Source organism: Nyctereutes procyonoides, unplaced genomic scaffold, assembly GCF_905146905.1.
Source record: "Nyctereutes procyonoides isolate TBG_1078 unplaced genomic scaffold, NYPRO_anot_genome, whole genome shotgun sequence".
NCBI lineage: Eukaryota > Metazoa > Chordata > Mammalia > Carnivora > Canidae > Nyctereutes > Nyctereutes procyonoides.
The window spans coordinates 6,498,750-6,525,083 of NW_026575151.1; the positions used below are offsets into that span (position 1 = coordinate 6,498,750).

General features: G+C 47.4%; 1 protein-coding gene across 1 annotated transcript in view; it reads left to right on the forward strand.

The window, feature by feature from the left end:
* Nucleotides 1–3,880: 3,880 nt before the first annotated feature.
* The window catches only part of SCD5 (stearoyl-CoA desaturase 5), a 145,389-nt gene continuing 122,935 nt past the window's right edge, over nucleotides 3,881–26,334 (forward strand). The window contains exon 1 of the mRNA XM_055313098.1: nucleotides 3,881–4,104. Within this exon, the coding sequence (XP_055169073.1) occupies nucleotides 3,897–4,104 (208 nt within the window). The 5' untranslated portion in view covers nucleotides 3,881–3,896. The remainder of the gene's footprint in view (nucleotides 4,105–26,334) is intronic.

A 26,334-nucleotide genomic window follows, 5' to 3' on the forward strand; every position in this document is an offset into this window, starting at 1 on the left:
AAATAAAATCTTTTTAAAAATAATTTTTAAAAATGGGAAAAGGACTAAAATAGATGCTTCTCTAACAATGACATACAAACAGCCAACAAGACCATGAAAAGATGCTCAGTATCACTAACTATTACGGAAATGCAAATAAAAACCACAATATGATATCACCTCACATCAATTACGATGGCTGTAATCTAAAAAAAAAAAAAAAAATCCAAAAAACAAAACAAAAAACCTCAACAAAAATAACAAGTGTTAGCGAGGATGTGGAGAAAATGGAACTCTTGCACACTGTTTGTGGGAATGTAAATGGTGTTGCTCCTGCTATGGGAAGGAGTTCCCCCAAAAAATTAAAAATAAAATTACCATAAATCCATCAATACTACTTCTGGGTATAGACCCAAAAGCATTGAAAGCAGAGTTTCAAATAGTTGTATTCCTATATTCATAGTAGCATTAGTCATAATAGCTAAAAGATGGAAGGGACCCAAATGTCCATTGTAGGATTAATAGGTAAGCAAAGTGTGGCAATACATACAATGGGATATTATTTGGCCTTGAAAAGGAAGGAAATTCTTTTTTTTTTTTTTAAAGGATTTTATTTATTTATGAGAGGCACAGGGAGAGGCAGAGACACAGGCAGAGGGAGAAGCAGGCTCCCCACAAGGAGCCCAATGTGGGACTCGATCCCGGATCCCAGGATCACGCCCTGAGCCAAAGGCAGACGCTCATCCACTGAGCCACCCAGGCATCCCAGGAAGGAAATTCTGACACATAATACAACATGGATGAACCTTGAAGACATTGTGCTATGTGAAATAAGGCAGTCATACAAAAAGACAAACACTGTATGATTCCACTTATATCAGGTATCTAGAGTAGTCAAAGTCATGGAAATAGAAAGTACAATGACAGTTGTCCGGCTAGGGAGAGGGAGAGATAGGGTATTATTGTTTAATGTGCATAGAGTTTCAGTTTTGCAAGTTGAAAAAGGTGTGGAGATTTATATATTTATTTTATTATTTAATAGTTAACACTATTGAACTGAACGTTTAAAAATGGTTAAGATTTATGCATATTTTACCACAAATTAAAAAAAAAACTTTAAAAAATCAAGTTAAAAAAAAGCTACTCGGATATTACCCCTCCTCCTCCCTCCCTCTGTAACCATTCCTTCCTTTGTTCCTCTACTTTATCTTGTATATATTACTATTAGGGCTCTTAACCACATTTTTGGTAAGTATTTATTTGACAGGATAAGGTTTACTCTCCCACTTGCCCCCATTAAGGAGTAAGTGGAACACTCATTCACTTCTAGGTTCTAGACCAAAGCTAAGAAAATATACTAAGGTCTTTTATAAAGACCTTAGATGGGAAGAGACAGTAGCCCTGATGGCATAATATGCTACAGGGGACAGTCACTATCAGCAAAAGTATATTTCGTATCTGTAGAGATTTCACTTTGAGATTAGATCTAGAAAAATCATTTTCCTTCAATTATCCTATTGTGGGCAGGGTCTGAAAGACCTAAAGAGCACTTCCCCCCACCCCCAACACCTACAAACATCCCCTCCTCCATCCTGAGTCCAACCTGCTGAAATGATTGGCCAATGCAGTCTGACTCAATGGAGGGAGGAGAGGAAGATATTCATTCAAGATAGATTCAAGACAGAGTAGCTTATCCAATAGACAATGTACCCAGGGGTCAAGTAAAGAACTGCTTTGCTGTCTCCCTTGGACTCTTGGTATGTATGCAAGATGTATAATATTTTTTTTTTCTGATAATGAACTATACCTTCCTATCCTTCCAAAGTCATAGCCAAAAAGTTACATTTGTTTGAATCTCTTCCCTCCCTTGTGAGGAGCTCCTTTAGGGGCAGGGACCAAAGCTTATTCATCCTTGCATCCCCAGTGTTCACTACTCCTGGCATATAGCAGGTGCCCAATAAATCCCAAATAAATGACTGAATGGTTAGAGTGAGTGTGAGGAAAGTCATTATAATACCCAGAGATTTCTGGCCAAGTAACTAGCCCATCCCTGAGAGAAAGGACAGTCTGAACTAAAGACCTGCAGGCAGCATGTGGGTCTGGTAGGAATGGGAAGGAGAGGGCTGGTGTGAAGAAAAAGTGGTTCATTATAAAGCCCAGGTTGAGCAGGCTAATGAAATTGATATCCTTTAGTTCCACGTTCCATTGTCTCACTAGTCATTATTCAGTACCAATATTTATCCAGCTGGTCACCAGGCAAATTTCCTTTCATTCTATAATTTCAGCTCCATCTGAAGTGCCACTGTAACACTGCCTCAGTGGCCCCAATTCCACAGCCACATTAAATCAGACATTATTTTAATCTAGCTGATTGGACTGGTTCAGGTCTGCTAACAGTAAGATACTCATGTATGGCCCTTTTATGCAGTCAGTTTTAATTTTTCCCCCTTTCCCAGAAACCTGGAAAGGATTGCTAACAATGGGTAATCCAAACATCAGCTTTATTTGTCAACATAATGGTGCTCCTTGAAACTCACATTCATAGACTTTTGCAAGTTGGGAGAAAAAGAGTAAAAATTAGTTCTGTTCCCCCCATAAGGAAATTTGTGTCTGGAGCGCAAAGCTGGGTCACATTGACTTAGAACTAGAACTCAGAGCCCCTGACTTCCAGTCCTAAGGCCTTTTTCTTCTGCACCAGCCTTAGGTGCAACCATACCTACTTGGGACAGGACCAACTCACCCCTCCTAGCACTTCTGTGCAATTAGGGGTCCCTCTTCACAGCTCTAAATTATCTGCAAAGAGAAGAGAAGAGTGCACACACACAAATTTTTCACGGGTTAATTTTCCTTGAAACATTCTGGGTGATTTTTCTAAAGCCCCATTCACAATGGTGCTGAATTTACAATATTCCGTCAACTGAGAACTAAGGAGATAGTCCAGAAGTGCGTTGGTTAGCCCAGAGTAGGCCGGAAGCAGAGCTGCGCGGATCTGGGGCTGCGCGGTGGGCAGGCAGGGCACTGTTGGCCGATGCATCATGTATGCATCCTCTGATAGGCACGAGCTGAGCACCTACTGTGCACCTGGCTGCAGCTGCCTAACTAAAAGTCGAGCAGCTGCCTCCATCCCTCCATCCCTCCACCGGCCCAAGGAGCCAGACGAACCGGCAGAGACACTTGGACTTCTCATTCTCATCTCGGATACGGCTACGGCCTTCGCTTGTGTTGCGACTCCAGACAGGTCATTTTCAATTTTCCAATACTAGTGGACTTTGCCTTCCAAAGAAAAGAAAAGAAAGAAAAGAAAAAAGAAAAGAAAAGAAAAGAAAAGAAAAGAAAGAAAAGAAAAGAAAAGAAAAGGACCTTCCAAAAGGGAAAGGTATTTTTGGAGCTGGAGAAGCACACAAAAACGACAAAAGTTCTGTGAGCTCCCGGTCAGGGGAGCCCCATCCCCCCGCCCGCCCAGAGGGCGCACCCGTGCGGGGCCCGGCCGGGGAGCCCCGGCAGGGCAGCCGAGGCCAGGAGGGCGGGCGCCTTCCTCTTTAAGAGTCCCGCAGGCGATCCTGATTGGCTGAGGCTCCGCAGGGCTCGCCTCCCCGCTCCCCCGGGGCCGCTCCCGCTCCGGCTCCCGCTCCGGCTCCCGCTCCCGCTCCACACCCCCCCCCGCGCCCCCTCCCGCCCCGGCGCTCCCTCCCCTTCCTCGCAGCCGCGCGGGAGGCTCGCCAGCAACAGATGCCGCGCGCCGAGACCTGCCTCCTCAGTGCACGCTGAGCGGCCAAAGGAGAGAGGGAGCCGCAGAGGGGCCCCCGCCCCGCCGCCCCGCGCCCCGCCGCCCCGCCGCCCCCGGAGGGCCCCGCCGGCCCGGACCCGCCCGCTGTGGCCGCCGCCGCCGCCGCCGCCGCCGCCCACCTCTCCCAGCCATGCCGGGCCCGGCCGCCGACCGGGGGCAGGTCCCCTTCCGCGGCGCCAAGGAGGAGATCGGGGCGAGGGGCGAGGGCCCGGGGCACGGCGGCGGCCCGCGGCGCGGCGTCGTCTGGAGGAACGTGGCCCTGATGAGCCTGCTCCACTTGGCGGCCCTGTACTCCCTGGCGCTGATCCCCGCCGCCCAGCCGCTCACTCTGCTCTGGGGTGAGTCCCGCCGGCGCCCCGGCCCCGCCCCCGCCCCGCCCCCGCCCCGGCCCCGAGCCCCGAGCCCCGAGCCCCGAGCCCCGAGCGAGGCCAGGCCGCCCCCAGCCCTGCGCTCGCCTCTGCCTCGCGCCCCGGCCCCGCGCCGGCCCCGCAGCGGCCGCTCCCTCGGGGCCGCTGGCGTTTCTTTGCGTCCGGGGATTTGCACCTCGGCCCTCCTCGCCGTCCGGCCGGGTGTGCGCGTCGCCGGCCCCGGCTGGAGAGCGGGAGGGACTCGGGTCCGGAGGGCGGACGGCGCGTCGCGGGAGGGGCGGCAGGCGGGCGGCAGGCGGGGCGGTGGTCGCCGGTGCGCTCGCGTCTGCAGCCCCTCAGGGTCGCCGCCGCCGCCGCCTCCGCGGGCCGAGGTGAGGGTGAGAAAAGGAGCGGAGCGAGGTGCGAAGACCGCACAGGATCGCTCTGGATTTTCATGCATGAGACGGAACAAGCCGGTTTCCCTCCTGCCCCCGCGGGCCCCTGCCGCTGCCGCTCCACGTCCCGGCCCCTGCTCTGTCCAGTTGCGCTGGCACCGCCCGGAAGCTCCTTAGCGGGAACCGAGCCCGCGGCGAGCTCGCTCCGACCCCAGCACCAAGCTGTGGCCGCGGCCGTGCGGAGCCTCCTGCAGGCCCTGCCCCTCTCTGGCCGGCGCGGGTCTGCCGCGGCGCCGGGGCCCTCCCACCACCGCCCTAGCTGGCGGCGACGGGGCCCAGGAGTGGCCCATGGCACCCACCCACCCCCTCCCCCACTTCCTGTGCCCCGGGGCCCAGCGCCTGCCCTGCAGCACTCTGGTGGCTGCTCTCTCGGAACCACCGGGCAGGCCCCCCCTCCCCGGCCCCAGGAACTGCTTTTGGTTTCAGCTGCCTCGAGGGGCAGTGGCCAGGACCAGAGGCTCAGGCACTGGTATCCTGGGCTGAGAATTCGATGAGGTAATCCAAGAAGCCCTTTTAGCTCTCCGTTCGGGGATCTCCAGGGAATGGGGGCAGGAGAAACACAACCTACTTTTGTTTCCAGACGGGGAAAGGACGAAAATAAGAAGACTTCTTTCTATAGAGCTTAGGTGGTAAAGTGCCAGCTTCAAATGTCTAGGTAGATCAAGAGCCACTGGGGTTGCCTTGACAGCCTTCCCTTGAAACCCTACAGCCCCTCTGTATTGGAAGCGAATCCATCCAGAGCCTGATAACTCTTAGGGGGGTGTGGCTGAGAGAGACGCTGGGGTGTTGAAGGATGGTGAGAGGGTCCAGAGTCTTTGGGAATCCATGGCACCATTTTTCCCCCTTCACGTGAGCTCCACGCCCAGCTCCAGAACTGGAACTCAGAACCCCAATATCAAGAGCCACCTGCTCCTCTGAGCCAGCCAGGTGCCCCATCCGTGAAGCCTTTTTTAAGTCCCCTAAAAGCTCTTGGCAGCCCCCTGCTTGTGCCTCCCCCATTCAGTGCGCCACCTCAATTCTGGGTTCTTTTCACCACCATCTTTGTGATTACGTATTGATCTCTTTTTTTAAAAGATTTTATTTGGGGATCCCTGGGTGGCGCAGCGGTTTAGCGCCTGCCTTTGGCCCAGGGCACGATCCTGGAGACCCGGGATCGAATCCCACGTTGGGCTCCCGGTGCATGGAGCCTGCTTCTCCCTCTGCCTATGTCTCTGTCTGTCTGTCTGTCTGTCTCTCTCTCTCTCTCTCTGTGACTATCATAAATAAATAAATAAATAAATAAATAAATAAATAAATAAATAAAATTTTAAAAAATAAAGATTTTATTTATTTATTCATGAGAGACATAGAGAGGCAGAGACATAGGATGCGGACTGGACCCGGACCCGGGATCACAACCTGAGTCAAAGATAGATGCTCAACCCCTGAGCCACCCAGGTGCCCTTATGTATTGGTTTAATTCTGTCTTCCTTCTTCCTTTATCTCCAAATGACTAGATTCTAAGATGTTCAGCTAGTGCCTCACAGACACATCCCTTTAACTAGACATGCCAGCTGAAGCCCTTGCAGCCTCAGAGCCTCCATGCAGCTCTGACCTCCCTTTCCTGGGCTGGGACCGTACCTTTGGACTTCAGAGCCCACCTGCCTCTAGGGAATTGGGGCTTAGCCTTAATAGGGCAGGGCCATCCAGAGTTCAGGGAGAAGTGGGCACATAAAACATTCCCACATTTCTGTACTTGCCTGGAGTGCCACAGGGCTCACAGGCTTCACTCCCTACAGCCCCCAAACCCTGTTGACCCTGGCACTCCACCGGGAACCACAAGGACAAGGCTTCTTCTCCGGGCTGGCCAAGTCGGCTCTGCTCTTTCCAGGCTGTTTCCTGTGCTGAAGACAGAATCTTTGTTTCTGAAAGACCTTGGCCAGAGGACACCTCCCTCAGCCCCAGACTCTTACAGCTTCCCCGGAGAAGCCCACACACTGCAGGAATCTGCTTTCCCTTTGTGGGTGATGCTGCTGAAGCCTAGTCTTACGTCTCCCTGGAGAGTCTTCTCTCTTAACTACCTTCTATCAGCTCCGTTTTCTGAAATCTTGGTTCTCTCCCTACCTGTGCTTCATTGTATCATGAGGGGGGAAAAAAGAAAGGAAGAAAAGAGAGGAAGAGGAAAACAAGAAAAGAACAGTGGTGACTGTTGTCCTTTCAAAGTCCAAAATTTCGACTTCGATACATTCTAAACAAATGAATGTCATCCAATGGACTTCTTGTGAGGGAAGAAAGAGACAGAGACTAGTTGAGATTGGTTGTGCTGATTGCTAGGATATATAGGGTTATTTTCAGTGGAAGCCCTGGGGTCTTAACTCACACAATTTCCCCCACTGGATGCCCTGTTTCACTACCTCTGCCACTGGTTCTACCTAGCTTTATTTTTTATTTTTAAAGATTTTATTTATTTATTCATAGAGACACAGAGAGAGAGGGGGGCAGAGGCACAGGCAGAGGGAGAAGCAGGCTCCATGCAGGGAGCCCGATGTGGGACTCGATCCAGGGTCCCCAGGATCACACCCCGGGCTGCAGGCAGCGCTAAACCGCTGTGCCACTGGGGCTGCCCTCTACCTAGCTTTAGGGCTGAGTTCATGCACTAATGGGCTGCTTCACCCACTTTAGAGACATAGGTTCTCAAAGACATAGGCTTAGCCCTTCCCTTGCTGGCCACCCTTCAGCCCTAGGTGAGGTTGCTCTGGAAACAAGAGGCATCAATTAAGTGCTCCCAGCAGAGACTGTGTTAGGTGTGCAGCACATAGAGAGTAATGTGTGGAGTGGTAGAATGTCACCTGTGAAAGATCCATCAAGTTGTTCAGTCCAGCTTCCTCCACTGCCTAGTCCCTCCCTCCACCTTTTTCTGACTCTCCTTGGGGCCAGAGCAAGTTGTTTCCCCTCCTTGTATTTGCCCTTTTCTGAGTGGGCAGCCTGTCAGAACAGAATGCTCTTGGCGCCCACAGGTCCCGAGGGATGAGTTTATGTGTTTCAAGGACAGAAAAACATAAACTTTGACTGGAAGAAACATCTTCACCTGAAGGTTTGAGCTCACAAAAGTGCCTGCGTGAAGAGTTTTTGGCCAAAGGCACGGTTAGCCCATGCCCTGAATTCCAAAATGAGTGGAACAGAAGAGCGAGTAGCAGCAGTCATGGTATGAAGAGTCCTGGGCTCCTTTCCAGTGAGCTTGGCCTCGCCTGTCTCCAGGCATTCTGGCTATTGGTTTTCAGAAAGGTCAGGGACTTTTCCGGAGTCTAAGTGTCATCTGAGTCCCCTAATTATGTCCCATGGTGACATCATGGCTTTTTTCCCCCCTCTTGGGATGATGTCATTGGAAGTATGAGGCAGGAAAAGCAGTAATTTGCCCTGCTCCCTTCCTCCATCTTGCCTGGGGACAAATAGGGGGTTGGGTTTAAAGCTGAGAGGAGGCAGGGGTTAACAAAGGGGTCTGGGGAATGGGAGCATCAGGAGAGGCTGGGATTTGGAGAGTGCTGGTCCACCAATCAGATTCTTTTTTTTTTTTTTAAGATTTTATTTATTTATTCATGAAGAGACAGAGAGAGAGGCAGAGACACAGGCAGAGGGAGAAGCAGGATCCATGCTGAGAGCCCGATGTAGGACTTGATCCCGGGACTCCAGGATTACATTACACCCTGGGCCGAAGGCAGGCGCCCAACCGCTGAGCCACCCAGGCGTCCCCATCAATCAGATTCTGTGCAATTCTGAGAGTTGACTGAAGATGAGCTATCTCCTGTCGGGCACAGAGTTTACCTGCCTCCATGACCTGGGTTGGTCTTGATGCCTTTAGTGGGTTGTGCTGCTGGTTTTTTTTTTTTTTTATCAAGTCCCTAAAATTGTTGAGGAACCCCAAGAAGATGTAGCCTCAGACTTCTGCCTTGCCTCTAGGTTTTCTAGGGTGAGCGTGGCTCAGGAGAGAGACGTATCTGAACACGAATCCCTGCTCTCTAACTTGTCAGCCACATGACCTTGGACAAGCTAACATCTCTTCAGCTTTCTCACCTGTAAAATGGGTGTATTAATACCTCTTGCTTAGAAAGTTGTGAGAACTCAATTTGAGATTATGTGTAAATCACAGCACAGTACCCAGCCCTTGGTTGGTGTTCAGTAATTATCGGCTGCCGTTATTATAGGTCCTGATACTGGCTCTTTTTCTTCAGTAGAAGGGAAAAGGGCCTTCCTGCAGCACAACGAATTCTACGAAGCTGACGCAGAACTTGGCTTTGTTGCCTCTCTTGCATGGAAAAGATTGCTTTGGCTTTGGAAACAAAAAGGTTCCTTCTCAAAGTTCCCACAGAGAAATAAACATGAATCCCTCCTAGTCCTTCCTCCCCCCACCCCTTCTCTTCTCTTGGATTCTACCTTTTTCCTATTTTCTTCCCAAAGGTGACTAGTTTGTAGATAAGTATCTTTTTGTTTAGCTGACAACTCACCTGGTCTTTAGTGTTTTCTTTAGGGTTTTTTGAGCACAGCCCAGTTAGCATTGCTGTAGAAACCGGGCTCACTCATTTCTCTAAATCTCTTTGGGTCTTAATTTTGACTTGGTTTTCCCTCCCATCCCTGTCTCCTTGAGTAGTGTTTAAAACAAATGAACCAACACTTTAACGCTCAAACTCCTTAAAAAACCAAAAAACAAAAATGAATCTTCCCTTTAAGCCCTGTAATTCCCAGTCCATTGTTGCAACTCTTGCATTTTTAATAAATGGGCAAGCACCAAATGCCTCACTGAGGCTGGAGTGCAGCAGAACCGGAGAACAGAGTACACTCTTGCTAGCTTAATAGTCCCAACAACTATAAATATAGGTTTGAGGTTAACATTATTAACTCAGTTTTTTCTAAAACCAGTCAAGGTCACTGCAGACAGTACTGTGATCTTGAAATGAGCAGTGCTGCTGAGTAGAAACCAAGGCTGGAATCCCGGTGCTGCCACTTGATTCAACTTCATACAATGTCCCCTTCCAGGTTGTGAGCCTCGGCCTTCTCATCTGTGAAAGGGAGACAGTAACATGGAGCTGAAAGTTGTTTTGAGAACTGGGGCACGTGTGAGAGTGCCTGCCAGGGGGTAGACACTCAGTGCGTCTATTGTCATTACCTCCCACAATGGGGGCCTACGTCTTGAACCCAGCCCTGGCTTCATTGTCTGTCTGGGGCTTGGAGCACTTGTGGCTCAAATATAAGGCCCAGCCTTTAAATCTAAATGTTCAATCATGACCTTGCTGTAACATTTTTGGTTTTGCCTTTTAACTAGGTTTTGGATAGTATAAAATGATAATAATTGCCAGGAAAAACCATTGATCAATTACAAAAGGCAACACAGCCATGATGGTTTTTTAAGATTTTGTAAAACAGAACCATGTCTTTGGGTGACATGATACTCGAGTGTTTATTTTGACATGCTGTAGTTTCAGGCCTGTGGTCTACCTGTCCCTGCTATGACATGTACTGTCTCTTCACCCCGAGGTTAAGAGGATGGGCTTTGGAGTGAGGGTCGGGGATCAAAAACCACCCCCCCCAAGTTTGGCCTTGGGCAGATCACTCACCCTCCTAACCTTCCCCAAGTGCACAATGAGGATAATTAATAGTATAACATCAGGAGTGAAATGAAACAACATAGTAAAGAACCTGGCCTGACTTGTGATGAACACAGGGTGAGAGGTACTCAAGTGCTGAATCACTATACTGTATACTTGAAACGGACAGGACACTGTATGTTAACTATACTGGAATTTAAAAAGAAGAAAAAAAAAGAACTTAGCCTGGAAGCCAGCACAGAGGAAGTGTGAGCCCTGTGCCATTCTTATCCTGCTTCCCTTCTCTCCTTCCCTTTGTTTCGCTCATCTTTTGGAGGCTGAGCCTTATTTCAGCCTGCCAGCTCGTTGTCAGAAAGCCCCGGTCATGCAGTCAAGGCAGTTGTCTCTGATTTTATTTCCTCTGGTAACGAGATGGTGGCCGCAACAATAGGTATCAGCTGTCCTTCCTCTTCAGTGCCTATCCTTTGTTCATTATGTATGAGTGGCCCTGAGAGAGGTCCTCACGGTTGCACATGCAGTCACGTATTCATCCATCCACAAATTCATTCCTTTTTTCCATTCCAGTGACTGTCAAAACTGATTGCACATCAAAATCACTTGGGAATCCTTTACAATTTTTGGAAGCCTTGGCCCTCACTTAGACCTACTAAATTGGAATCTCTAAGAGTGATGCCCTGGCTGCTGCTGCTGCTTTTTCCTCTTACTATTATTTTATTATTATTATTTTTTCTTACCACTCGCATATTTCTGATGCACAACGGGCTGAGAACCATTATTTAATTCACTTGTTTAGTAATATTTACTACTCACCCATTACCTGCCAGGTGGCAGCACGATCCCTGACTTGATGGCACTCAGAGGTCAGTTGGAGAGACAGACAGATATACCAGTGGTAAGGCTGAGGCAGCCTTGGTTACAGCACGCAGGCCTGGGGAAGTTGGGGAGGCTCCCTGCAGGAGGAGGCAGCTGTGCTGAGCCTGGCAGGAGGCCTGTGCCTGGCCTGCTCGGGGTTTGGGTGACATGGTATTGTGGCCACAGGCAAGAGTGGAGGTGGAGATCTGCGGGGGGGGGGGGTGGGGGGAGGGAGACAGAGCAGAAACCTGATGGTCCAGCAGGGCTGGAGGTGGTCAGGGACCAAATCCATGGCAGGGAAAAGCAGGGCCAGGAGGAGATTGGGCTTGCAGGAAGCCTGCCCTTCCACCTCTACCTAACTTTCTCCTCCTCTCAGCCCATCACACACACCAATTTCTGCTACGATGAAGTGGTCTGGAGCAAAATTTTTAGACTAGACCCTTTAGACTAAAACTAGTCTAAAGTTTTCCAGGAAAGATCCTGGGGCACACACCTGGAGCAGGTGGCCACTGGGGCATCTCCTTCAGGCTGTCCGCATCTGAGGGGAGGCCAAGAGTAACATCTCAGTTGGGTATTTGATTTCATAGACTCAAAGGTACTGTCCTGAGACTAAACACTAAAACGCCCAGAAGTATTAGAGTACCAGACCCTGAGTGCCATCCTCCACCCGTTTTCCCCCGTTCTCTACTCTTCCTGGTCTCTAAAAGGTACCTGTGTGTAGGGGGCTTGTCCTTACCTCTTTTCCTCCCTTGTGCCCAAGTTTAAGTAGCTGGTTCTCACCAGTCCTCATTTCAGGCCTGCTGAGTCGTCCTTCCTATATCATGCTTCCCTTTTTGCAGCTTCCTAGGATGAGTTAGAGGGCTCTGTGGATCCTGGCAGGCTGTGGTCCATGGACCAGCAGCATCGACGTCGCCTGGGAGCTTGTTAGAAATAGAGATGTTCAGACCCCATCCTGAATCGGGACCTGCATTTTCATAAGATCTCCAGGTGATTCATCTGTATGCTAAAGTTAGAGATGCACTCCCTTAAGTCCAGCCACAGGCTGGCAGTTCAGAGAAGCTGGACATGAGTGGGATTTGGCAATCCTTCCTTCTTCCTTTTAATGGCCTCCTCCCCTTTGCCTCCACTTCCTACCCTTCTGCCTTCTTGTGGCTTATTTTAGAACATGTCAGGATCTTGCTTCTCTTGCCAACAAAAGGCTGTTGCTAAAATCTTTCAGCCGGCAGCAGCAATGTTTAATTCATGGGCTAGAAAATTAATTTTATTTTCATGAATACAGCTGGGGAAAAAATAACAGGAAGGCTCTGTGCATGGCCCTTGGGAATTCAGCTTGTCTATTTAACAGATGAACTGGAAGAGGTGAGGAGGCCTCAGGGGAGGGCTGTCTTCCACAAAATCATGAAGTAAATCATATCAGTTAGGATGCTTTTGTCCACAGATAGCACAAAACTCAATTTAAGTGGCTTAAATGATAAGGAAATTTTCTAATTTCAACTGATTCCCAAGGTCGGGCACTCTTGTCACCAAAGAGCAGATTTTATTTCTGCCATGGCTGCCCTGTCGAATTTAGTTTTCCTCGTGGTTACAAAATGGCTGCCAGAATGTCAGGCAGCACAGTGGAGTTACAACAATGTCCAGAGAAGAAGAGAGAGGATGCCCCTTCCTGATGTCTCATCAGAGAGAAAATCTTCCTGGCCACCTCACAGCTTAGGTCTCCTCCAGTCTCCCTTGCAGGATTATCTCCCCAGTGCCTTGTTAAATCAGGCCTTGGCAAAGGATTGAACACTAATGTTGGCCAGTAAGCCACATGTGGTAGGAGTAGAAGGAGTGGAGATTAAGAGGCAAACAAAACCCAGGCTCTGCTCAAATGAAGAAGATGGCTTGGCTGCTCAGACAGCTAACACGTCCACCCCAGAGGCTTCCTTCACTCCCTGTCCTGACTTTCCCTTTTTTGGTGTCACCTCCATTCCCTGAAAGGGCTCTGGTTTCATGTTGTAGCGTACTCTCCCTACTTTCCATCACCCGCACTTCTCTCAAATCCTGCTGTCAGTACAGTGAGTTGTAAAGGTTCATCTTTTCCATGAGGCCCTGTGGCACTCCTACCTCCCAGGACCTGGCACATAGCCTCTGCTCAACATATCAGTGTTGGGTGAATGGATGAAGGAATAAATGAATGAGTGAGTTTAATCACTGTGTGGCCTTTCTTTCTAAGGGAAGAAAACGTTTTATTCTTTAACTTTAAAAAAATGTTTTTTCCCCTGTTAGAGAACTTCCCATGTGATTTTGGGGGAAGGATTGGGGAGCGAGAAGCCTTTCTCAATACCCCCGAAACCTACATGCCCCTCTGACCATGCATCCATCCATCCTGACCTCACTGGGGATGCTTACAGGGCTCCCTGTTGCTCTGCTGGGTTTTTATGGGCTGAGGTGGGGCAGGAGAGGTTTGCTAAATCTGCTGTGGGAGAGCTGAATTAAAAAGAACATGGAAATCGAGTGACTTAGAATGTTTTTTTAACCAAGGTTTTCCATGGTGACACACCTGCCCCAGGCTGATAGTTTTCTGGAGTGTCTTCATCTTTCAGATGACACAGAATCTCAGTGATGAAGTCATGTCCAGATTTCTGTTCTCTTGCTTCGAATTTTACTTAGTAGGGTATTTAGAAGTCCACTTAACCTCACCTAGCAGGTACCTTTTATTTGCACAAACAACCTACAAAGAGCCATCTCACACTCGGGGAAATTGCTAGCTACAGGATCAAGGAAACAAAGCCACAGCTTTTGGCTAGAGATTTTGGAATGTTTTAAAGGCAGACATGGAGAGAATGTCTAGAGAAGGATTGTCACGCGGCCATTGTATAAAACCTTCCAGTCAAACACTGCGTGTGAAGTGCCTACTTAAGGGAAGTGCTTCATCGATGGCCTGCGGTGGTTGTTGGATGCCACAGAGGCTGATCATTCCTCTTCATACATGAATATGCGACACTGTGGTGGGAATCCAAGTCTTGTGGGATTGTGGAAGTTTCCTGAGATTGCCCTTAAATTGGGGAAGAAAAAACCCAAAACCAATGGACTTTGAAATGAAATGAGACCAGAAAAGAGTTTAGAACTCAGGTTTAAATTTTATTTTCTTCCTGTCATCATACACTCGCAATTTGATTGTGTTGATTTTCAAGAGACAGTGACTTATAAATGTTACCTGTGACTGGCACAGACCAGTACTGGGAGGGGTGTAACCCCTCCCCAGGGGCTGAACACCCTGCCACAGGCAACTGTACAGGAAAAATAAGTAAGTACTACACAAAGTCTGCCATCGTGTTCATCTGCCAGGAAAAGACAGCTGTCTTATATTAAATACAATAATTGCTACGGGAGAAAAAAAAAAGTACCCTGTGACCTGAATGGGCAAGGTCATTCCCTTTAGCATTCTCTACCTCACAACCAAAAAGCATTGATCAAGCAAGCAGTTAATTACTTCTGGTCTTGAATCAGGCACTGTGTAAAAAAGCAAAAACAAAAAACAAAACAAAGACCAGGTCTCTACCCTCATACCTTTTATAACTCAAAGGAACAGCTGTGATTTTTCCCAGTAGAGTAACCAACTTAATGTTCTCTCAGCGTGGGAAGATGATAGAACATACCCTTACTTCTTCAAAAGTCCCATGCATGAAATTAGAAATAAATTTCTAAAACTTAACTGTTTCATGGAGTAGTTTGTTACCCACTCCTCTAATAAATATGTTCATGAGAAGGTTTTGCAGATGGTTACAGTGTAGCTCGTTTCTATTCTCAGCCTATGACTCACTTGAGTGTCCCCAAAAGCATTTGTTTTGCCCTGAAGTCTCTATAAGCAAAAGGAGGTATTTATTAGTGAGTGTGAACAATATCCACATGTTTCCCCTCTCTGTCTCTAACCCCCAAATCCATTGTGTTTGGCTCAGCAGCTCTTGAAAAGTGGGTGAGTCATTAACATTTTTAAAAAGATTTAAATTATTTATTTGAGAGAGAGAGAGCTCGCACATGAGTGGTGGGGCAGGGCAGGGGTGAGGAAGGAGGGGGAAGCAGACTCCCCACTGAGCAGGGAGCCTGACACCAGGCTCTATCCCAGGACCCTGAGATCATGACCTGAGCTGAAGGGAGATGCTTAACCCAGACACTTACCTGACTGAGCCACCCTGGCACCCCAAGTCATTAACGTTTTTGAGCTGTACTCAGATTACTCCAGGGTCTTAACTCTATGTGGATCTCTGGGAAGAGTGAAGTCACCACCCTCTGAGTATAGACTGGATATGAACCTAAATTTGGCATAGCTCCCATGAGCATCGGAATAGACCACAGCTATTAGAGCTAATATTCCTTTGTGTACAGAGCTGGTGTTCAGTAAGTGTATACATTACTGAGTAGCTGGTGCCTTCCATGGTACTGGAATTTCCAACAATCTGGGAGCTTAAGGGTCAATGCCAGGCCCAGCTGCAGGACTTATATCTACATCTGTTCTGATTGGTTTTGATTGGCTGGTGCCCTGGTCAATGATTTTTAATATTACCTCTGCATATGCATCCTCTTGTTATATATCATATGATCCATTTAATCTCTAGCTTCTATTCTAATTGAATGAGAACCAAAAAAAAAAAAAATCCATCTGTCCTTTCAGCTTAATTTTATATCCCCAAAACCATGTAAGGAAAGGTGTTAAAGCCCAGTGTAAACTCTGGAGTTTTAAGTAACTCACCTAATAAAAAATCTTTTGTGATAGGGGCAATGTGTGTCTGAAAGGCATTTTTTTTTTTCTGGCTTATAACTGCTATGTAAGACTTCTCTCCTAAAATATTGATATTAATTGTACCATCAGAAAAAGGTAACATTGCAAAAGTCAGATTGTAAAGTTATTTCCTTTCAGTGTTGAGGGTTGGGAGGACAAGATGTGCAAGGTGGCACCACAAATTGAGGTGGCACTCCCAGCTCACACCTCATTGGCCATAATGTTGTAAATGGTGTGAGGCTCTCTGGCTGGTCCAGGGTTGGTGCCTCTGGCGCCAGACCCAGGGCCTGGCACAGGGAATTGTCTTCATGGTAGAAAATTTCAGATACATACTGAGGTAAAAAGAGTGGAGTCTATTTACTGACAGACTGGGATTTTTTTCCTTGTAACTTTCTACTTTGTAATTTCAGGCACATCAAATTGTTCTAAGAATAGTGTGGGGAATTCTCTTATGCTCTATGCAGACTCAACAATTTGTATCTTGTCCCCTTTGCTCGATCATATTCTGTATGGGTATGTGTACACATCTATGTGTGTATTATTTTTCTGAGCTGTTTGAGAAACTCTGCAGACATCGCGCCCTTTATCTCTCAATACTTTAGCATGTATTTCCTGAGAATAAGAATATAATCACAATACAGTTATCAACACCAGGAATTTAACCTTGATATGATCTCATCTGCGGTGAAAAGACAGAGGTCATTAGATTAGGTCTCATAGTAATATCTCAGAGCTTTCTTTTTTCCTTTGGACCGGGTTGAAACGAATTTCAGACACTTGGATCTGTAAATATCCAAGTATTGAGGATTGGTTGGGGTAATTCTATGTTGTCTGCATGGAAATGGAGGGGACCACTGTTCCCCTACTACCTTAACCTTCAGCTCCTTGGGGGAAAATATCATTGAGAGGCTGAAAAATAAGAAGCAGGCATAGGTAATGGGCCTGTCTGTTCTTCTCCGCTTGGTCTGTGGACTGTCTGAATTGGGGACATTGGGGCTTTACCCAGCCCTACAAAACCAGAGCATTTGGGAGCGGGCCCCTGGGATCGGCCTTTAACAGGCACCGCAGGTTGCTCTTAGACCCTTTGGGTCCGAGGTGCTGTCCCAGGGGGCAGGTGGCCTGGGAGTGACCCTGCGTTCCCTGCAGTTTAACATCACATGCTCCCAGCTCAGATTGTCCTATGGTTCCCTCTTGTATTGCTTGAAATTCCACCAGCCCCAAGATTCCTTAGGTTGATAAGAGGCAGCATTTTAGGAATGTGAGTAGCTTGCAGGCACCTCCTCTTAGGAATCCACATGTTCCTGCCAGTTGCTTTCAACACACATCTTCCTTTTTTTTTTTTCAACACACATCTTCTAACACGGGTCTGATAGCGTGCTCGATTGTGGTTTCTCTGCAGGGAGGAGAGTAGAGAGGAAAGAAGACGGGATATCGGACCTGGAAGGCTTGGTAGTGGGAGCGAGGATAGTTGTTTGGATTAGATGCCTGGGGTAGAAGCTATTTGAAAGAGATAAAAAACAAAACAAGACAAAACAAAAAAACCTCTAGAGAAAGCCTCAATCAGCCCTACGTAGATACCCTCACCTGCAAGGGAGAGTGCCCAAGCCTCCTTTTGTGGGCACTGCTGTAAGGACTCATTTCGGTGCAACAACTGCCTGCCCAGTGTCAGTACCCTACGTTCCCATCTCCACCCCATGCACCAGTCCACCATCGCTCCCAGAACCAACAGGGTCATCGAGGCTAGAAATCCGTTGGAAAGTTACGTCTGGTCTAGCACAGTCATTCACTCCACATAGAGGCTGCTAGAGCCCCTGCTCCAAGGCCCCTTTCACCTCTGAGGGTCAGTGGCTTTACTGTCATCTCCATTTCCCGAAGAGCACACACTTCTCATGATGCCCCTGCTCCTCAGGGTTGGAAGTGCATCTGTCCTGGGGCAAGACATTTTGGGGGACATCTGGGACCCAAGCTCCTCTGCCCCCTGAGATAAAAGGCCCTTTATAAACATTTCTGACATACCAACAAATGAGAAGAATGGGAAGCCACTGGGCTCCAGATATTAACAGCACTCCTGAAGGGACTGAGAATTAATCCTAACCTGCATCCTATAAACAAGGCTGCATGCCCTGGGTGGTCTTACTGGCCTGGCTGGGCCGCGGTAGGGGTGTGTGTTATGACAAGAGCCAGTGACCACCCTCACCGAGGACAATAATCCAGGTGGCTACATCAGTCCCTCCTGCCATGGAGTCTTCCCTTTCCCCTCTCTTAGAAAGAAGAGGCACTTTCCAAAATCTTTTAGTGTGTTTCTCAGGCTATAGCCTGTGTTTGTTTACCTCAGGGCTCATTCAGCCTTCCATGGGGGGCCCCCTGGGTTTCTCACATTCAGTGATGCCAGTGCAAAGAGGCAGGCAGAGAGCCTTCCAAACTCTGCTGGCCCTGCTTCTAAAGACTGGAGTCATCATAGGGAAGAAATACAAAACACTAAAAGCAAAGCTGTCCTTGGCTCTGTGCCCAGAGAGCCCCTGATGTGTGGCAGTGACCACTGGGGGAACAGAGACCCAAGCTGGCTTCCCAGGCCTCCTGGGGCTGCCAGATGCTTTTGCAGTCTAAAGGTTGGAGGGAAGATTTTGGACTCAAATGAAATAAATTTTAGCTAAAGGGCTAATTTCCCGTAAGTGTCCCCGCCCAGGGGCATTCTTTGTGGATATTAATTGGGTTTTTGAAAAAAGGTATTTTGAAGTGCAAAAGTGGTTCTCCAGGCACCCTTGTGGTGATGCTGAATATGTACACTGGTGGGGCTTTTTTTAAAAGATTTTATTTATTCATGAGACACACAGAGGCAGAGACGTAGGCAGAGGGAGAAGCAGGCTCCCCACAGGGACCTCGATGCGAGACTCGATCCCAGGACCCCGGAATCACAACCTGAACCAAAGACAGATGCTCAACTGCTAAGCCACCCAGGTGTCCCTACATTGGTGTTTTTATCGGAGCTCAAATTTAGGAGCCGTGAGGGAGCACTTTTGGGATGCCCTTCTCTGCACCTGCTTGGAGACAGGAAGGTTGAGAGATGTTAGATATTGAGTTAAATTCTACTTTCCACACATGTGGGGATGTGTGTCTAGGGTGGGCCAGGTGCTATAGGAATATACAAGTGAGCCAGGTAGAAGGTAGAAGCAGACCTCCGCTGGGCAGGGAGCCTGACTCGGGGCTCGATCCCCAGACCCTGGGATCATGACCTGAATGGAAGGCAGAAGCTTCACTGACTGAGCCACCCAGATACCTCATTATTTCACAACTAATTTAGAGAGAAAACTTGACCCAATGAATTCATTTGGTGGCAAAATCTTACCTAAACTATTTAGTGTGAATATTCATATTCATGTATTTGATGACAGAACCATTATGTGCTTTTGTACTCTATTACTTTTCAAAAATCTGAAAAATTCTGAATTTTGAAGCATATGATTTGTTGAGACTGTGGTTGTGGCCTGGTATCATCTGTATTTTGTATTTGAGGAAGTAAAATGTAGGGAGGACTCATTTGCTCAAGATCACAGAGTTGGTAAGGAGTGGTCAGGGCTTGCATGGAGGTCCATCTGACAGCTGTGCCCTGCTGGTCACCCCCCGGGCACACACCCTTGAGGGACAGTGACTTCCTACACAGCTGTGATTTGGACACCAGACATGTGCACAGCTCTGGAGTGGGAATGGGTTGGGATAGCATTGCTCACGGGTACACCCCTGGTGGTGGAGATCTGCCCTCTAGGTGACGGGGATACGAGTGTTGATCTCTCCCTTTGGCCTGGGCTCAGCCACCTTCACTCTGGTGGTAGTCAGGTACTATTTAACAGGACATGATGATTTTGTGCCTCTCTGTCTATAAGAGCACTCTTGCTTGTCAAAAAGCTACCCCCTGGTTATTTCTTATAGCTCCTTTCCCCAATTCTTCATCCTTTTCTCATCTTATTCCCATCACTGGCCTCTGGTCTGTAATCCCTAAGGTCTCTTAGACCAGCAAGAAAGATGGAAAGATACTTATCAATGATTCTGGAGTTTTGTAGGTCAGAGTTAGAGTCTGTCTAATGTGTAGGCAGTAAGTAGGTAGCCAATGGTGAGAAATGATTTTAAGGACACAGGCCTTAAGTGGCCCTCAGATTACCTTCCTCAGCTGTCCTAGCAATTGGAGCAGAGTTCTGGGCTGGGGCTGGATGGTTCAGGGGTTTCATGAGCCTCTAAAATAGATTTTGTGCATGTTGGTATTTTTCTTCTATTGGATTCCTAGGAGAGCCTGTGACTATAAAAAGGATAAGTGCTGCTGGTCCAGAGTGAGCCACATTAAACGTGCCAGCATTTTCTAAAAGGATAAACAATAAATGAATATTTATTTATATATCATCATCCATTATCCCTTAGTGTATCTATAGGCAATATAATCATTTCTGTGCTTTTTTTAAAAATATATAGGATCATTAAGCTTTGATAGGATGAAGGGAAAACTTGGGAGCTTCTGGGTTAAGTTGGTCTTTATGGGGTAGGTCTTAATGGTGTTCCTCCCATATGAGCGATCCACTTGGGTTGTGGGACAGCCTGAGGACAAAAAGTGAAGGATATTTTTAATCTTTTTATTTAATTCACAATTTTGCCATGGTGTCCTCATTGTGAGGGGAGTAGTGATGGCACTGCTGAGGGCCTCTCTCTGCCTCTGCGTAGCTCTGCTTGTTCAAAACACTCTGGTGATAAAAATCCTCAGGAGCCAGTGGATTAGTTCCTCATGGCTGCTGTAACACATTATTGCAAAGTTAACAACTTAGAGTAACACAAAATTTATTATCTTATCGTTCTGTAGATTAGTGGTCTGATGCAGGCCTTACTGGGCTAAAATCAAGGTGTCCACAGGGCTACATTCCTTTCAGAAGCCTGTGGGGAGAATCTGTGTCCTTGCCTTTCCTGGCTTCTAGGCTGCCTGCATGCCTTGGCTCATAGCCCCTTGCTCCACCTTCAAAGCCAGCCTTTATCCTTGACTCAGCAGCTTGAGTCCTTCTCACATAGAACCACTCTGACCTGCTTCTCTTCCACTTTTGGGGACCCTTGTAATTACTTTGGACCTACTTGGATAATCCAGGATAATCTTGTCATCTTTAGAGTCAGCTGATTAGTAACCTTAATTCCATCTGCAATCTTACTTCCGCTTTACTATGTAATGTAACATATTCACAGGTACCAGGAAGCCATTATTCTGCCTACCACTCCCAGACACCAAAGAAAACTAACCTGTGTTAATTTCTATGATTATTATAGGCACCACCTGGACAGAAATTGTATTTGATCTTCCTTTGAGGAGGACTTGTCCTTTGATGGGCATATCAAAGGGTCATTGAAGTTCACATTCTCTCCTTATCCTCCCCTTCCTGTGGATGGTCTGGCTATCTCACAGATTACGGCCCACTTGCCAAGAACAGCTCAGAGCGTGTAACCCTTCTAGGGACCTTCCAAAGGACATCTGCCAATGCTAACATTTGACCATCCAGCCCCAGTCCCTGGGGTGACATACGTTAGTAAAAATTGGCTGGAGCCAGTTTAGGGTCTTTTATTTTTTTTAAAGATTTTATTTTATTTTTCAATTATTCATGAGAGACACACAGAGAGAGGCAGAGACATAGGCAGAGAGAGACACAGGCTCCATGAAGGAGCCTGATGTGGGACTTGAATCCAGGACCCCTGGATCATGCCCTGAGCCAAAGGCAGACTCTCAACCGCTAAGCCACCCAGGCATCCCCAGTTTAGGGTCTTAAAACCATCAGCTTCAAAAAAAAAAAAAAAACAAAATTGGTGGCTCGGCGGTTTAGTGCTGCCTTCAGCCCAGGGTGTGATCCTGGAGACCCAGGATCAAGTCCCACGTCGGGCTCCCTGCATGGAGCCTGCTTCTCCCTCTGCCTCTCTCTCTCTTTCTCTCTCTCTCTCTCTCTCTCTCTCTCTCTCCTCTCTGTGTTTCTCTTGAATAAAATCTTAAAAAAAAATTGGTGGTGTGGGTACAGAGAGATTCTTGACCTGCCTGGAATATTCTTTATGATTGTATGTACAGTATATATGAAGAGGTGAGAGGACAGAGATGGGAAAACAGCACACCCAACAAAGACAATAGCAGCAGAAACAGGTGCAAAATTATGCCAGAAAATACAGAGAGGAAAAGAGCCCCTGGTAATTTTATTTGTGAGTCACATTAAAATGATAGTAAGACCTTGGGAGAGGTAATGAGTTTCTAGGGAACAAGTGTCAGCTTTGGTGGGGAAGTGGGGAGGAGACATTATTGGCTAATTGCATGGATTAGGGGCTTTTATTTATTTTGTTTTGGGTTGGTTTCAAACACTTGCTGAGAAAGCATCCCCTACTGTGAACCTTCATGAAGCACTGAGTTTGGGGATGGGCAAGATAGGGAGAGGTGACCAGGAAGTTTTCCCAGAAGCAGGACCAGCTACATAATTTACAGGGTGCTGTGTAAAATGAAAATACAAGGGCCCACATTCAATACTTATTAAGAATTTTAAGATGGAGATGGCCGAGTATTTTTTTTTAATTTTTTTTTATTTATTTATGATAGTCAGAGAGAGAGAGAGAGAGAGAGAGAGAGGCAGAGACACAGGCAGAGGGAGAAGCAGGCTCCATGCACCGGGAACCCAACGTGGGATTTGATCCCGGGTCTCCAGGATCGCACCCTGGGCCAAAGGCAGGCGCCAAACCGCTGAGCCACCCAGGGATTCCGATGGCCAAGTATTTGGCCCAGCATGGGACCCATCTAAGAGCAAGGTCTTGCGCCCTTGCACTGGTCATGCCCTTGTCCAGAAATCACAGACCATGTGGATGCCCCTGGCACCTCTGATATCACAAATGGAATTTGAGTCCTGTTTGCCAGGGAACTGCCAAGACCGTGGGCTTTGGCGCTGAGGTCTCACTATCTTTTCACAGAACCTGTCTTGATTGCACTGCATGTATGGTGCTTTTGTTCCATTTTGGGGTGGACCCACATTTCAGGGGCAGGATGGGAGAAGGGGCTGAGGAGGAGAACCTGGAACTCCCTCAGACCCTTCCCTTCCCAGGTGTGGGACCAGCAGCTTGAATTTGCCCCATCTCAGTTCTTCATCTGTACGGTGGTGATGACCTTCCCGACTCCAGAGGGCCATTGGGAGGCTTATTGGTCAAGGTGCTCTGTGAGGGGTTCTAAGACTTGCCCAGCATGTAGGGGTTAAAAGGAGGACCCTCCAGACCTCTGCTCATCAAGTAGGTCTCTGGCCAGAACTAATGGTCATAAAATCTGCAGAAGAGCCAGGGCACAGCTGCTGAGGACCAACCCAGTTCAGGATGGTTGACTAGATGTTCCTGTTCCCCTGCTTTCCTTTACATGCCCTCCGTGCACACATACCTACACATATACCTATGGAGGAGCTTTCCTCTGCAGGACCTGAGAGCCAGTAAGCCAGACACCTGAGTTTCCACGGCACCCGCTTACCTGGAATCCATCCCTGCAAGGCAGCTCCCAACCAGGTTCAAGGGACTCAGGGAGTGGACAGGGGAGAGAAGCCATGGGAGAGGAAAAACAGATGACCCCAGGCCAGTGGATTTGGAGGATGGCCACAAACTCATCCCTACCAGTGCTTGCCACCCCTTTCCCAGCAGTCAGTTTACTGGCAGTGCTGGCAGGAGGCAGAAACAATTGCTTTGTCTCTCATCTCTTCTGTCCGCCCTGGCCTCGCTGAGCCCGAGATGCTAATGAACAGTCAAGAGACAGGCTGTAGGTGAGAAGGAAGGAACCAAGGATCCAGACTCTTTGGCCTCGAGAATTTAGAATGTGCCAAAGGAAATATTAGCTGCTGTGGAGAGCTGGCCCACCAAGAGCCCAGGTAACCAGGCCACACCAGGGGTATTTAGGACATGGGTTTAGTGACCCCACCCACACTCCCCGCACTAGCCATCTCTAAAGCTGTGCCTACACTTGAATGACAAATTCTTCTTCTCACTATTAATTGGAATTCTGGGAGGACAGAGTAGGTAGAGAAGTGGGCAGGGTAGGAGAGAAGCAAAATAAGAAGACTGGGTCTAGTTGAGAGTCTCCTCAAGCAATACATTTCTTTTTTTTTAATTTTGTTTAACTTATTTATTCATGAGAGACACAGAGAGAGAGGCAGAGACACAGGTAGAGGGAGAGGAAGGCTCCATGCAGGGAGCCCGATGTGGGATTCGATCCTGGGTCTCCAGGATGACTCCCTGGGCTGAAGGCAGGTGCTAAACCGTTGAGCCACCCAGGCTGCCCACAATACATTTCTTTTATCTACTAGGAGAAGCAAAGGGTAGAGGGAGTGCCTGAGACCACTCTTTTTCTTTCCAAAGAATTTTATTTTACATCTCATAAATTAGGTAATATTTGTTCATTCTAGATAGCCTAGGAAATACAAAAATGCAAAAGAAAAAAGTCACCCATATCTCCCCATTTTAGAGATGCCTACTGTGAACATTTTGGACTGTATCCTTCCAGACTTTTTTCTCAATGCAGAACTGTAGTCTCACTCTGTAGTTATACTATAATCCTCTTTTGTTACCAGCTTCTTTCACTTGTTGACAGGCCATAGACATTTTGTGCCTGTAGATGTGGATCACAGATCATTTTAAATGGCATATGATATTCTGAAGTTTGGATGTACTTATCTCCCCTATGTTGGAAATTTAGGTAATCCTCTTGGTGAAGTTGTTCCTTTTATCAACTTCATGTACATCCCCAATTTCCTCAGAATAAAACTCTACATGGATTTCCATAGGATCCATTTCTGTGTGCATTTTTAAGGTTGTAGACCAGTGGATCTCAATCAGGGTGACCCCTCCTTCACAGGGGGGCTTTTAGTAATGTCTAGAGACATTGTTGGATGTCATAGCCAGAGGGGATGTTGCCACTATAATCTAGTAGGTGGAAACGGGGTACTACAATTACAGGACAGTCTCCCACAAAAGAATTATCCAGTCCAAAATGTGAGTTAGCACCCAGGTTGAGAAACTCTGCTTTAGACACATTATTTCCCCCAGCTCTACTGAGATACAATGGCTACATAATATTGTATAAGTTTAAGGTATACAGTGTTGATCTGATACATTTATATATTGCAGAATGATTATCACCATAGCATTAGCTAACACTTCCATCCTGTTACCTAGTTGCTATTTCTTTTTGTGGGGGGAGAACGCTGAAGATCTGTTCTCAGCAATTTTGAAGTATATTGGTACAGTATTATTTACTGTAATCACTGTAGGTACATTAGATCTCCAGAACTTACTAATGTTATAATAACTGAAAGTATGTGCCTTTTGACCAATATCTCCCTGTTCCCCTAAGCTCCAGCTCCTGGTAACTACCACTTTAGTGTCTGTTTTTCTGAACTCTGACTTATTTCCCTTAGCATCATGCTCTGAAGGTCCATCCAATTTGTCTCAAACAGCAGGATTTTCTCCTTTGTCATGGCTGAGTAATCTTCCATCACACACACAAATATGTTTATTCTTGGTAATATTTGTGGTGCTGGAGTATCTAAGTCTTGAAAGAAAATGAGGTCTAGGTATTCAGTTTAATTGGCGCTCAACCAAAGCCAACCCAGCCCCATCCTGTCTTTCACTTGGAGAAGGGCTTGAATGCTTAAGCTGTTTAGAGTTGAGAAGTGAGTAATATGAGCCACTTGGAGCCTGCCCTTGCATCCAAGAGAGAAGGAGGGGCACCCTGAGAGGAGGTGTAGAACAGACAGAAAAGCAGAAAGGGAAGAAATGGGGCAGGGGTGGTATAGTGCTGGACAATGCAATCCTTGTTGCAATGAAAAGAGAATTGTATGCAGCTCTTTAGGGACCTGAAGGCACTAAGGACCCAGGGAGAACACAGGCCTTTGCAGAGGGTGGAAGGAGGGCGCAGCTCAGAGAGTCTCTATTGTCTCGCCTGAAGCAAGTCTAGGGAGTGTGAGGTCTTGTGTCCAGGGGATGCTGACCAGGGCCCCACCTCATCAGAAATGAAACACATCAGTGCCCCGCACACCGTATGTTATAGAGCTGTGAGATCCAAAATGTTGCCCTATCTGTGAAGTCCCTTTTTCAGGTAAATCTATGACACTTACTGACACTGGCTACTTCATTTATTCATCTTTGGAAAGTGTTGCAGTCATTCATTCATATACAAATATTTGCCAAGCATTTACTAGATGCCGGTTCCAGGAGAGGCGATGAATGAGATAGACACAGTCCCTGCCCTCATGGAGCATAGAACCTCGAGCAATTTGTACCAAGCAGGACAAATGTTCTGAAGAGGAACCTACAGGGTGCTGTGGAGCACAGAGTGGGAGCACCTCATCCAATTGAGGTATGGGAAAGGGTGGAAGGGACTGATGTCAGGAAAACTCCTCAGTCAGGAACTGAAGGCCAATTGGAGTTGGCCCAAAGCAGAGCAATATAGACTTTTATCTGGAAATCTTTGAAAATACAACATGTTCCGGCCTCCCCAAGGCCATTACAATGTGGTCCTCCAGGAAAGAATGCAATTGGACTAAATATGCCTTCA